This window comes from Quercus robur, chromosome 4, assembly GCF_932294415.1.
Source record: "Quercus robur chromosome 4, dhQueRobu3.1, whole genome shotgun sequence".
NCBI lineage: Eukaryota > Viridiplantae > Streptophyta > Magnoliopsida > Fagales > Fagaceae > Quercus > Quercus robur.
The window spans coordinates 25,210,223-25,222,494 of record NC_065537.1 but is presented as its reverse complement, the minus strand read 5'-3'; the positions used below and the strand labels follow the sequence as shown (position 1 = coordinate 25,222,494).

At 37.4% G+C, this 12,272-nt stretch overlaps 1 protein-coding gene across 1 annotated transcript; it reads left to right on the top strand.

The window, feature by feature from the left end:
* Positions 1 to 10,359: 10,359 nt before the first annotated feature.
* On the top strand, positions 10,360 to 11,781 carry LOC126721622 (uncharacterized). Its single transcript, XM_050424672.1, has one exon. The coding sequence runs from the start codon at positions 10,360 to 10,362 to the stop codon at positions 11,779 to 11,781; it is 1,422 nt and encodes a 473-aa protein (XP_050280629.1).
* The last annotated feature ends 491 nt before the right edge of the window (positions 11,782 to 12,272 follow it).

The following is a 12,272-nucleotide window of genomic DNA, read 5'->3' as shown; positions in this document are numbered from 1 at the left end:
CCTTTAATTTCTCTTTATATTTTTGAGGCTTCTATAGAGTTATAGTGAGTTATGTTGATTTTGTTTTTTTTGTGTGTGTGTATAGATGGTCATAATACTCCGGTATTCCAAGAAAAGTTTGTGTTTTCGTTAATTGAAGGCCTTAGAGAGATAAGTGTCAAAACCCTAGCAACCTTACCCCTCTCTCAAGTTAAGAAATATAAAGCCACAGTTTCTGCAAACTCTCTCTCTCCAAACGTAAATATCAAATTCAACCCCTTTAATTTCTCTTTATATTTTTGAGGCTTCTATAGAGTTATAGTGAGTTATGTTGATTTTGTTTTTTTTGTGTGTGTGTATAGATGGTCATAATACTCCGGTATTCCAAGAAAAGTTTGTGTTTTCGTTAATTGAAGGCCTTAGAGAGATAAGTGTTGCAGTTTGGAACAGCAATACAAAAGACGATTTCATTGGCAGCGGAAAGTAATTACTTTGTCTCATATTTTTGTTTTTTGAATTGATTTTGTGTGCTTTTTAGACCCTTTTGGATCAATTTTGTTAATCGGGTGTTTTTTTTTTTTTTTTTTTTTTTTTGATAGAATCCAATTGGGGAAGGTTCTTTCAAAGGGTTATGACGACCGCACTTGGTATCTGTATACTAATAGTGGGGGGTAAGTGCTATAAATTACTAACCCTTTTAAGTGTATAATCTGTTTCTAAAATTATCTATAATATTTTGTCCTCCGAAAATTTTATCTCTTTAATTTTATTATATTGTGTTTCTTAAGCTATAGACAGATTTTCTTTGTTTCTTATTTTCAATAATAAATCATTTTATTGCAATACCGGTAATTGTTTGAGAAATCCAATATGTTCATATCTCTATAGAATAGAGAATAGTAAAAGCCAATTTTATTACAACTACTTAAATTGAGTTAACTTAATTCCATACAATTACAAAGTATAGCATGAAAGATAATGGAATTAATTGTTGTAATTTTTATTTTCTTTCCATGTTTTGAATTTCCATGTTTTTATTGTTGATGAGAAATTAAGGCTCAGTTGCACAATATGTGTAAATTCTTCAGAAGGCTACTTTAAATAGTAAGTCAATGTGTCTCTTGCATTTGGGTATTAGTTAGAATTATTTTCAAATGATTGTACCAATAAAAGTGAATGTGTATAAATTTTGTTTAACTATCCTGTGCATCGCACGGGTTAGCGACTAGTTTTGAATAAAATAGAATAGACAAGCAGAATACATGTGTAATTTGGAACTAAGGCTTTGTTACAACTTACATTGGTGTCCCTTATATATGTGGTCACTCTTTCTCTTCTTTTCCTGGGGCCACGTAGGTAAAATACTATAGGTAAGGATTATTAGAAGAGAGAAGAAAGAAGTTCAAGCTTTATTCTCTGTTTAAGCTACTTGTAGTTTAGTAGTGCATAGAATGGCATGTCATTTATGCAATAGTAAATAGCATAGAGTAGTTAGTTATATAGTTTTGCCACTTGTCATTTTTGCATTGGTTAGACGGTTTGTTATGCTGTTATTTTTTTTCCTGCTCCTCTGTTATCACTTTATAAAGAACAGGGCTAGATATTTATGCATATACGAAATCATCATTCACAATCTCTCTCTCTCTCTCTCTCTCTCTCTCTCTCTCTCTCTCTCTCTCTCTCTCTCTCTCTCTCTCTCTCTCTCTCTCTCTCTCTCTCTCTCTCTCTATGATTTTCAATCCTTGAGTTTGAACTTGCTATCTAGAAACTATTTAAACACATTCACAGCATCCACATCATTGCTTGCAATGAGTATATCGTCAACATACACAAGAATGATGATAATGAAACCTCTCTTAACTCTAGTGAAGATAGAGTTATCTGACTTGGACTGAATGAAACCTTGATCCACAATTGTAGAGGACAACTTTGCAAACCATTGTCTACTAGCCTACTTAGGCCTATAAAGAGATTTTGTAAGTCTACAAACCTCCCCCTTGTTGCCAAATCCAGGTGGTGGAAGCATATAAACCTCTTCATGCAAGTCTCCATGTAAAAAGGCATTGTTGACATCCAACTGAGTTAGATGCCAACCATAAACAGCAACAAGAGCCAAGAGAGTCCTAATTGTCACAAATTTCACCACAGGAGAGAAGGTCTCATAGAAATCTATACCCTCAGTTTGGGTGAAGCCCTTTGCCATCAATCTAGCCTTATACCTTTCAACAGAACCATTAGCCTTTAACTTGATTTTGTACACCCATTTACACCCTATAAGTACCTTACCAGGAGGAAGCTTGCACATAACCCAAGTATTGTTAGCCTAAAGAGCATCAATCTCATCTTTCATGGCATCAAGCCATTTAGGATCATGCAGAGCTTGAGCATAAGAATCAAGTTCTTTGGCAATGGTTAAGGCAAGAACAAAGGATTTATAAGAAGAAGAAAGTTTGGCATATGATAGAGTGGAGGCAAGGGGATAAAGAATACCTGAATCACCAGAAGTAGTGGAATCATTTGACTGAGAGAGAGAAACTAAGGCAAACACATGTGCAGAGGCTAAGTTACAGTGATAATTTTGAAGATAGCTTGGTGGTTTGCGAACTCTAAAGGACTGTCTAATAGGCTGAACAACAGGTAGACATTGAGTAGGATCACAAGGTGAATCAGAGGCAACAGAAGGTTCAAAATTAGGATGAACAAGGTCAGGAAACTCATCAAGAGGAATAGCTAAGTTGTGGTTAATGAAGGAGTGAATTTTGCATTAGGGAAAGAAGCACTAGAATCTGGTGTAACTAGTTAAGATGGAAATATAGAATGTGAGGTAGGAATAGAAAAGGACTTAGAATGTGAAATCCAATGTTTGAAGGGAAAAATTGACTCTTTGAATACAACATCTCTAGAGAGAAAACAAGTTTTAGTAGCCAAATCATAAAGTTTATATCCCTTAGTACCAAAAGGATAACCAAGGAACATACATGGCTTAGCCCTAGGATCAAACTTGGTCCTATCTCTAGACAAGGTAGAAGCATAACATAAGCAATCAAATGCCTTGAAATGACCATAGGAAGGAGAATGTCCTAGCAACTTCTCATAAGGAGTGACATTATTCAAGAGTGGACTAGGCAATTTGTTAACCAAATAAGTAGTTGTAAGAACACAATCACCTCAGAACTTTAAGGGCAAATTAGCTTGAAACCTTAATTCTCTAGCTACAGTAAGAAGATGTTTGTGTTTTCATTCAACAACAAAATTTTGCTAGGGAGTTTCCACACAAGAAAGTTGGTGTATAATCCCTTTAGAAGCATAAAAGGAAACCAAGGAAAATTCTAGACCATTATCAGATCTAATGACCTTGATGGGAAGCTTAAACTAAGTGAGTATCATATTATAAAATGATTGAATTAAAGAAGAAGCTTCAAACTTATGCTTCATCAAAAAAACCCAGGTACACCTACTGTAATCATTCACTAAGGTGAGAAAATATTTAGACCCATTTAGAGAAGGTGCAGAATAGGGTCCCCAAATATTAAATCAAAACATGAAGATGAAGTAGAAACAGATGTAGGAAAAGATAGTCTCTTTTGCTTAGGAAGTGGACAAATAAAACAATCAAATCCTTTATTATTACAAGAAATGATGTTTGGTACAGAGGGATGGCCTAACCTACAATGCCACAGGCTAGTTTTGTCGATAGCATTGATATTACAAGATTTGATAGTTGTCACAATAGAAAAGGAAGAAAACTTGAAAAGAGCATTAGAAACAAGTGTTGGTAAGCTATCTGGTAAGTTGCTTTGCAATGTGTAAAGTCCTCCTTGTTTTCTACCCAACCCAGTCATCCTCTAGAGCTATAAGTCCTGAATGAAACAATATTGTGAAAGGAAAATACAACAACAATAAGGATTTTGGGTCAATTTTCTAATAGAAACCAAATTAAAAGAGAAAGTAGGAATACAAAGCACATTTTCTAGAGTTAAAATGGGAGATAATTGCATAGTCCCTATGTGTGTAACTCTAATCATATCTCCATTAGGCAATCTAACAGAGATTTGGACTATGGAAGTAATTGAAGTGAAAAATTTTAAAGAATTGACCATATGGTCAGTAGCCTCACTGTCAAGAATCCAATCAATGGATAGGATATGAGAAGTGTTGACAACTGAAGAAAAACTGAATATTCAAGAGATGGGAAAAACCATATACCTAGTAGCTCATGTCCCTGAAGATCAACTGAAGGCTGAGTGATGATATTGGCAACTTGTGAGTATCTATAGCTACCTCTAGTGGTGCTCGAGTACCAAAATGGCATTAAGAGTTCAGCAAACCAAGCAATTGTTGATATTCTGCTCGAGTGAGATTGACAGCTTCACATGCATTATCCTCAGTAGCAACAACATTGCTGGTAAAGGATGTTGAAGAAGTAGCAACTTGACCTTTGTTGTTTTTGTACTTATAACCAAGAGAGTATCCATGCAATTTATAGCATTTATCAATCACATGACTCATGGCACCACAGTGAGTGCATTAAGGCCTTCCAGATTTAGGCTTAGTAAGATTCTTAGCATTCTTTGCTGCTAATGCTGCTAAAGCTAGTGTTGTGTCAATCTGCATTTTCTTTGCAACACCAACATTTCTCTGCTTCTCATCTTGAAGTAAAAGAAAGAACAACTTGCTCAATAGAGGAATGGGATCCATAAGCAAAACTTGTCCTTGGATTGCTACATAAGTATCATTCAACCCCATCAAGAAGGACATGGTACAATCCTTTACTTGATGACCACGAGTACAAGTTCTGTAATTGACAAATTCATCCTAGAGTCCCTTGAACTTAGTGTAGTAAGCATTAATAGTCAAATTTTCTTGAGTCAAAGAACTCACTTCCTTTCTTAACTCAAAAATTCTGGGGCCATTACCCTGTGAATACCTATATTGCAAGTCAACCCAAACCTTCCTTGCTGTCTTGAAGTACACTACACTAGGTTGCAAATCCTTAGAGATAGAGTTGAACAACCAAGCCAAAAATGTGCTATTACAATTGCACCAAGCTGTATAATAAGGATTATTAACAGACTGTGGCTTTGGTATGGTACCATCAATGAAGCTTAACTTGGTTTTGGCATCCAAGGAGATAAGAACTGCTCTACTCCAAGTGTTATAATTCTCCTCAGTGAGGTGTTGAACAACAAGGGACATACCAGGGTTATCACTATTTGACAAGAAATAGGGACTAGATGGATTTTCCCATGGTTGAACAACTGGGATAAAGGCACTAGTCAGTCATACTTAATCCAAATAAGATCAAGATTCACAATCCAGAGGTACAAATCAACTAAAGAGCAAACATGAATTGATTTTCTAGAAATCAATACTTGTTGTTGGGATCTAACAGGAAGTTGTGATAGCAGGGAGTTGTAATGTTGGGAACTTGTATATAGCAGGTAGTTGTGAAAAAAAAAAAAAAAAAAAAAAAAAAAAAAAAAAAAAAAAACCTATAGACACGTTTTATAGGTTGTTCCAATGTAGCTGAAAAAGAATCTATATCTGACATATGGCGACAGTTAGAAACGTAGCTCAAACAGGGCCTATAACTGCGGTTCTGAAAAACGTAGCTACAGGCCAATTTTGAGTTGCGTTTTTATAGACCTTTTTTAGGTAAATTGGAACAACCTATAGCCGCATTTTTAAAAGTTGGGCTATAGCCACGTTTTTCAAAAACACAGCTATAGGACCGAATCCTATAGCCGTGGTTAAAAACGCGGCTATAGGCCTATTGCTGCGCTGTTTAGGCTGTGTTTGTAAATGCGGCTATAGGAAACGTGGCTCTAACCTTTAGCCGCGTTTTTGAAACATGGCTATAGACCCCTTTTTTTGTAGTGTTTAATTATTTTTAGGGGCAAATTAGTCTGCTTTTATCGTTGCAATTGGCTGTGTAATAGTTGGCCTTTTGGGATTCATATGATTTGGAATGCATTATCCTTTTTTATTTACGGTTTAAAGGTTTATTTTTGGAAAAGGTATTACATTGCGAAATTGTATAGTTCCTCACATTTGAATTGGCTATATTTTGGTATTGAATATTTATATCAAGAGCTTTCTCATTATCGTAGTGATTATGTATGGATAAGAATCAAATTTATTGAAGTTTACATTCGACTTTACTTGCTAACCTATGCATGTATAGTAGAATTATGACAGGGATTTTTCCAACAAAATTCAATAATTACCTAATCTTTATGTTATATGGATATTCTAAGATGTCACAATTGGGTGGTTGGACTATTAGGCTTTAAATAGTGTCACAATGAGATGATAGATAAATATATATGGACAGAATGAAATCATTCAATAAATTAAGATGCTGTTTATATATATATATATATATATATATAACCAAAACCTTTGACTTAGCTTTGACTTTTTTTCCCACATTTTTACACATCAACATTATTTAAATAAAAAAAACAAAAATTCTAATTTTATATACAAAACTCTATTAGAATCCAAAATTGTTCAGCTGCAAAAGACTACTACTCTCACGCTACTATCATGAATTACAATCAAAAACTAAATTCCAACCATTCCCTTCCCCCATAAGAACAGCCTCAACCTCTCTTCTCCAGGGACTTATTCAGCCATAGAGCCGATTAGAAGAAATAGTTCCCCTCTATCATTCTCTCTCCTATTTGATTGATTTACTTCTCATGAAATTCTCTCTCTACGATTTTCTCTAACTCTTATTTTTTAAGTTTGGGTTGCAAGGAATGATGATGATGCCAATTATTTAATCCCACCGCAAATAGAATTCTAGCTAACGGTGTGGTTGTTGTCAATATAATCAATAAATGTATTGTTGTTGTGACTTGTTGTTTTCCATTAAGCATGGTTTTGCTTTTCTGCTTCTACATCCATCTTTTCTTAGATCAAATTCAAAATTTTAAATGGTGAAACCTCTCCTAAAAATATAACCCCACACACAGTCAACAACTTTGGCATTTCTTTATTGTTTTTTATAAATGAGTCCTCGATCTATTGTAGGTGAGAATCTTAGGGTAAATTTTTTCCCCCCTTTTTGGTTTATTTAGACAAGTCTCTCTCCAGTGAAAGTTTGCTTAAGTAATTTTGGTGGCTCTATTTCTTTCTCTTCCCTCTTCTAAATGCATGCTATTGTATAACTGTATTGTATATTTGCATCTTTATAAGAAAAAAAATAGACTATATTGCAACTTTTGCATTATTAAAATCTCTATCTCTAATTTCATAATATAGGTTTGCATCTTACTGAAGAATAAATAACTAAATTTGGGAGAATCATAAATAAATAAATAAGGAAAAGATTTTGTTGTGTACTTGTATGCTACAATTGCTACATAGGGTCTGTTTGGATACCGCTTATTGCTGAAAACTGAAAACACTGTAGCAAAATAATTTTTAAATGTGTGAATAGTGCCGTGGGATCCAGTTTTAAAGTTGTTTTTGCTGAAAAAAGTATTGCGGGTCTCGTGAACAGTGCACAGGACCCACTAAAAACGCTGAATGCTAAAAACTTTCAGTTTTCGGCAACATCCAAACGTGCACATAATGTCTAAGGGTCTTGTGTGCATTGCACGTGATCCTTGGACATATGTTGCTTTCTTTTTGCATTCCCAATAAATAGTTCTTGACGTTATTTAATGATACCCTAATTTTAGATTAATTAATATAAGTACTGATTTCTTTTGAATTGTATGTACTCAGCCAATTTTTGGACCAAGCTTTGCACTTGAAATTGGGTTGTTTGTGTTTCATATTTGACAAAATTTTTAGTTGAAATTTTAGTCACAATAAGTTTGGAATAGATTGGATTATGCATTCCTAAATAAAGTTTTAGCCCATAGATATCTAATTTCGTTTAACAAGTCCTCTCTCTCTCTGTCCAATTTGTTTTTGTATTATTTTAATTCTTTAATTTGATTGTATTTCTTTTTGCTATTGTTTATAATTTATTTTTGAATAACTAACTTTGTCTTTATTTGTGTCGGACCGTGTGCCTTACCGTTCCATCCAACGACCAATTGGTGAAGGATGAGGGGGCACAAATCTTTTATAGCATTCAATCGCAGACCAAGCCCATTGGTATTGGAGAGATTTGTGAAATCCCTCACAATCCCTCCCTCACAATGCGACTCCAACTACTCGAACCTATGATCGGGCTCTAATACCACTTGTTGAACCGTGTGCCTTACCGATCCATCCAATGACCAATTGGTGAAGGATGAGGGGGCACAAATCTTTTATAGCATTCGATCACAGACCAAGCCCATTGGTATTGGAGCGAATTGTGAAATCCCTCACAATTTCTAATTATCTCTTTACCTCCTTTTATCAAGTAGTGATTTGATTATCATTCGGTTTTAACTAATTGTAGCATTGAAAAAAGTAAATATATGTTTATTTATTTAACATTTGCTAACTATTTCATGCATCGTACGGGTTAGCAACTAGTATATATATTGATTTCCGAGTCCAAGTGACGTTGAACCTCCAAAACATTCGTTTATATATAGACCAAATCTACAAGTGCTCATGAACCAAAAAAAAAAAGTAAAAACACAAACTCTATCAAGCGAAACCAAGGGACGGCGCTCAACCACTGTGTCCTCCATAGAGAATCTCAGAAGGTATGCATAATTTTAAATTTTGTTCTATTATTTTCCAAAGACAACAGTTTAATCTTCATTGTTTACTTATAAATCCCAAAAATTTGTTAATTAAAATAAAACCACCTACTATAAATTTCGTGTTTTTGTTCTTTTCATAATAATTTTGACCATCGATTTGTTGTTTTCTTGGTTGCGCTTGTTTTTGTGCTTTCTCCTAGGTTTTTAATTTTACAATACTTATTTAGATTCTAATAATTATGGGAATAGTTTGTTGGTAATCGATTTTGTTTTAGAGAAAAAAAAAAAAAAAAAAAAAAAAAAAAAAAAAAAAAACATTAGACAATTTTCTTGACGATCGAACAACATGTACGTGCACAATTTGGCATAGTATTTTGCTTCTAGGAAACAATGAGACTATTTTTTTTTTATATTTTTTTTTTTTTAGAGAGGGATGAGACTATTTATTAATAGATGAGTCAAGGAATCAAGGAATATGTAGTGTGATATCAAAATGTACTTACTGTAATGTTGCTTATTTTTTTTACAGGATATTGGTATCGGAGTGACGAGATTACGTCCCCTAGACGAAGTCAACACTCATGAAGAGGTCATCCTGAATGACGAAGAAACTAGTCATCACTGACGAGGACAGGAAAATCATTCAATATAGCCAGCCAGTGACTTGGGCAGTTACGAAACCAGCCAAGCAGACCGTTGGGAGCCTATTAAAAGCCCCATTATTGGGCGGGAGGTGTTACTAAGAGGCATTGTAGCAGGCACCACACCGGTGACCATCTTAGAGGATACATTCGCGCTGACCGAAGGTTCCATCTGCCCATCTCGACTAACAAATTCACGCTTCATCAATTTGGCGCTGTCTGTGGGGACAACATTTTCAGATTCATATTTGAGAACATAGTTTCCATCAACCCTCTACATTCAGATGGAACCCAATCCTGCAGCCTTGGCCCAGCAAGTTCAAGCTCTTGCGGCCACCATTGAAGAACTCACCAAGCAAAACCAGGAAATGAAGCTACGACTCCAGCAAGTCCAACAGGCTCAACAGGAAGAGAACCAGTCCAAAGATAACCTGGAGGGAGAAAGGGATAGCCACAGGAGGAGTACCCATCAAGGGCCAACTACTCCGGACAAGCAGAATTCAGATCTCCTTCGAGAAATTAGGAAGGAGATGGACAAACTGAGGATTGCCATTAAGGAGAAGACGGATCAAAGTGTAGACAGAATGGTAAGGGCCACGGATTCGCCTTTCACCACGGCGGTACTTGAATGCCCTTTACCGTCAAAGTTTCGCTTACGTCAACTTGAGACGTTCGACAGACTCAGAGACCCTCAGGATCACCTTAATACCTTCAAGACGACTCTAGGTCTTCAACAGCCACTTGACGAGATATTGTGTTGTTCCTTTCCCACCACTCTCAAAGGAGCTGCAAGGGAATGGTTCACAAAGTTGCCAACTTCATCCGTAGACAACTTCGAACAGTTGAGCAATGCCTTCTTGCGTCATTTCATAGGAGGGCAACATCCAAAGAGGCCGGCATACCACTTACTCACCATTAGACAGGGAAAGAAGGAAATTCTGAGGTCGTACGTAAAATGCTTCACCCGGGAGACTCTGGAGGTGGACGAAGCTGATGATAAGGTGTAGCTGACGACCTTCAAAGCGGGACTGAGATCCAGAGATCTCGTGGCCTCCCTCGCAAAGAATCCTCCAAAGACGATGGCAGAAATGCTCCTGAAGGCACAGAAGTACATGAATGCTGAAGATGCTTTAGCAACCATAAAGGATGTAGAGAAGCCAGGAGACAAGGCAAAGAAAGAAGACGAGCGTAGGGGTCAAAAGAGAGAGCGCCCAGATCGTCGGAACAATGACGGGAATAGGAGGAAAGATGATAAAGGTCCTCGGACTGTAAGATTTACTCCTTTGGTTATGTCTGTTGACAAAATTTTAACGCAGGTCAAGGACAAGCATTATCTCAAATGGCAAAGACCATTGCACTCATCCCCCAATGTCCGTGACAAGAACAAGTACTGCCAATTCCACAAAGATCACGGCCACAACACGAAAGATTGTAGAGACCTAAAGAAGCAGATAGAGAAGTTGATATGGAAAGGCAAACTACAGAAATATGTGAAGAAGGGAGAATATAGTAAGTTCAGGGACGGTAATAAGAACCAACATGGGTCTTCTTCCCAGGATGACGACCGCCCGTCCCAACCTCCACAGGATATGATCGGAGAGATAAAGACGATTACAGGAGGGCCATTCTCAGGAGGATCATTTAAATCCCTCAAGAAAGCATACCAGAGGCAAGTAAATAGTGTCCACACTATACCTCCGTCTAAGCAACGACGGACAAACCGGGACATGTCCTTCAATGAAGGAGACGCCAGGGGAGTGAAGCAGCCCCACAATGATCCTTTGGTCATAATGCTAAATATAGAGGGATACAATACCAAGAGGATCCTCGTGGACAACGGTAGCTCCGCAGACATCATCTACCTCCCTGCCTTCCAACAACTGAGGCTAGATCCAAAGAGACTGTGCCCATTTGACTCTCCCCTTATTAGCTTCAGCAAAGACAGGGTATACCCCAAGGGCATAGTGTCGTTGACAGTGACGGTGGGGGCCTACCCGATGCAGTTGACCCGTCAATTAGACTTCCTAGTGATGAACTGCCCTTCATCCTACAATGTCATCATTGGCAGGCCCACGCTCAACAAATGGAAAGTGGCCACGTCCACCTACTGTTTGAAGGTGAAATTCCCAACAGATAATGGTGTCGACGAAGTAAAAGGAGATCAAGTCCTGGCCAGAGAGTGTTATCAAGTCGTCCTGTCTGCAAAGGAGAACCACATATGGACAATCGAAGAAAAGGACGAAGACAAAATGGAAGCCCTGGAAACAGTGGAACTAGCTGAAGGAGAAGTGACCAAGACGATAAAGATAGGGACGACGCTAAGCCCTGAGATGAGAACAAGACTTATTCAATTCCTTAAAGAGAATATAGATGTCTTCGCATGGAGCCACGAGGACATGCCAGGCATAGCTCCAGAAGTCATCCAACATAAGTTGAATGTGGATCCGGAGCGGAAACCTGTCCAGCAAAGGCGAAGAGTCTTCGACCCAGAACGAGATTAGGCAATTACAGATGAAGTTACCAAACTATTGGCGGCAGGGTTCATCCGGGAAGTGTACTATCCTGAATGGCTCGCAAACGTCATCCTAGTGAAGAAAGCAAGTGGAAAATGAAGGATATGTGTAGACTTCACAGACCTGAACAAGGCGTGCCCAAAGGACAGCTTCCCTCTACCGAGAATAGACCAGCTTGTGGACTCTACAGTCAGGCACAATTATTGACGTTCATGGACACTTTCTCGAGATATAACCAGATAAGGATGGCTAAGAAAGACCAGGAGAAGACTGCCTTCATCACGAGTCAAGGACTCTATTGTTACAAGGTAATGCCTTTTGGATTAAAAAATGCCGGAGCTACATATCAGAGGCTGGTGAACAAAATTTTTGACCGACAAATTGGAAGAAACATGGAAGTATACGTGGACGATATGCTCGTGAAAAGTAGGGAAGAGCTCACACATCTGGACGACCTGAAGGAGACGTTTGCCACCCTC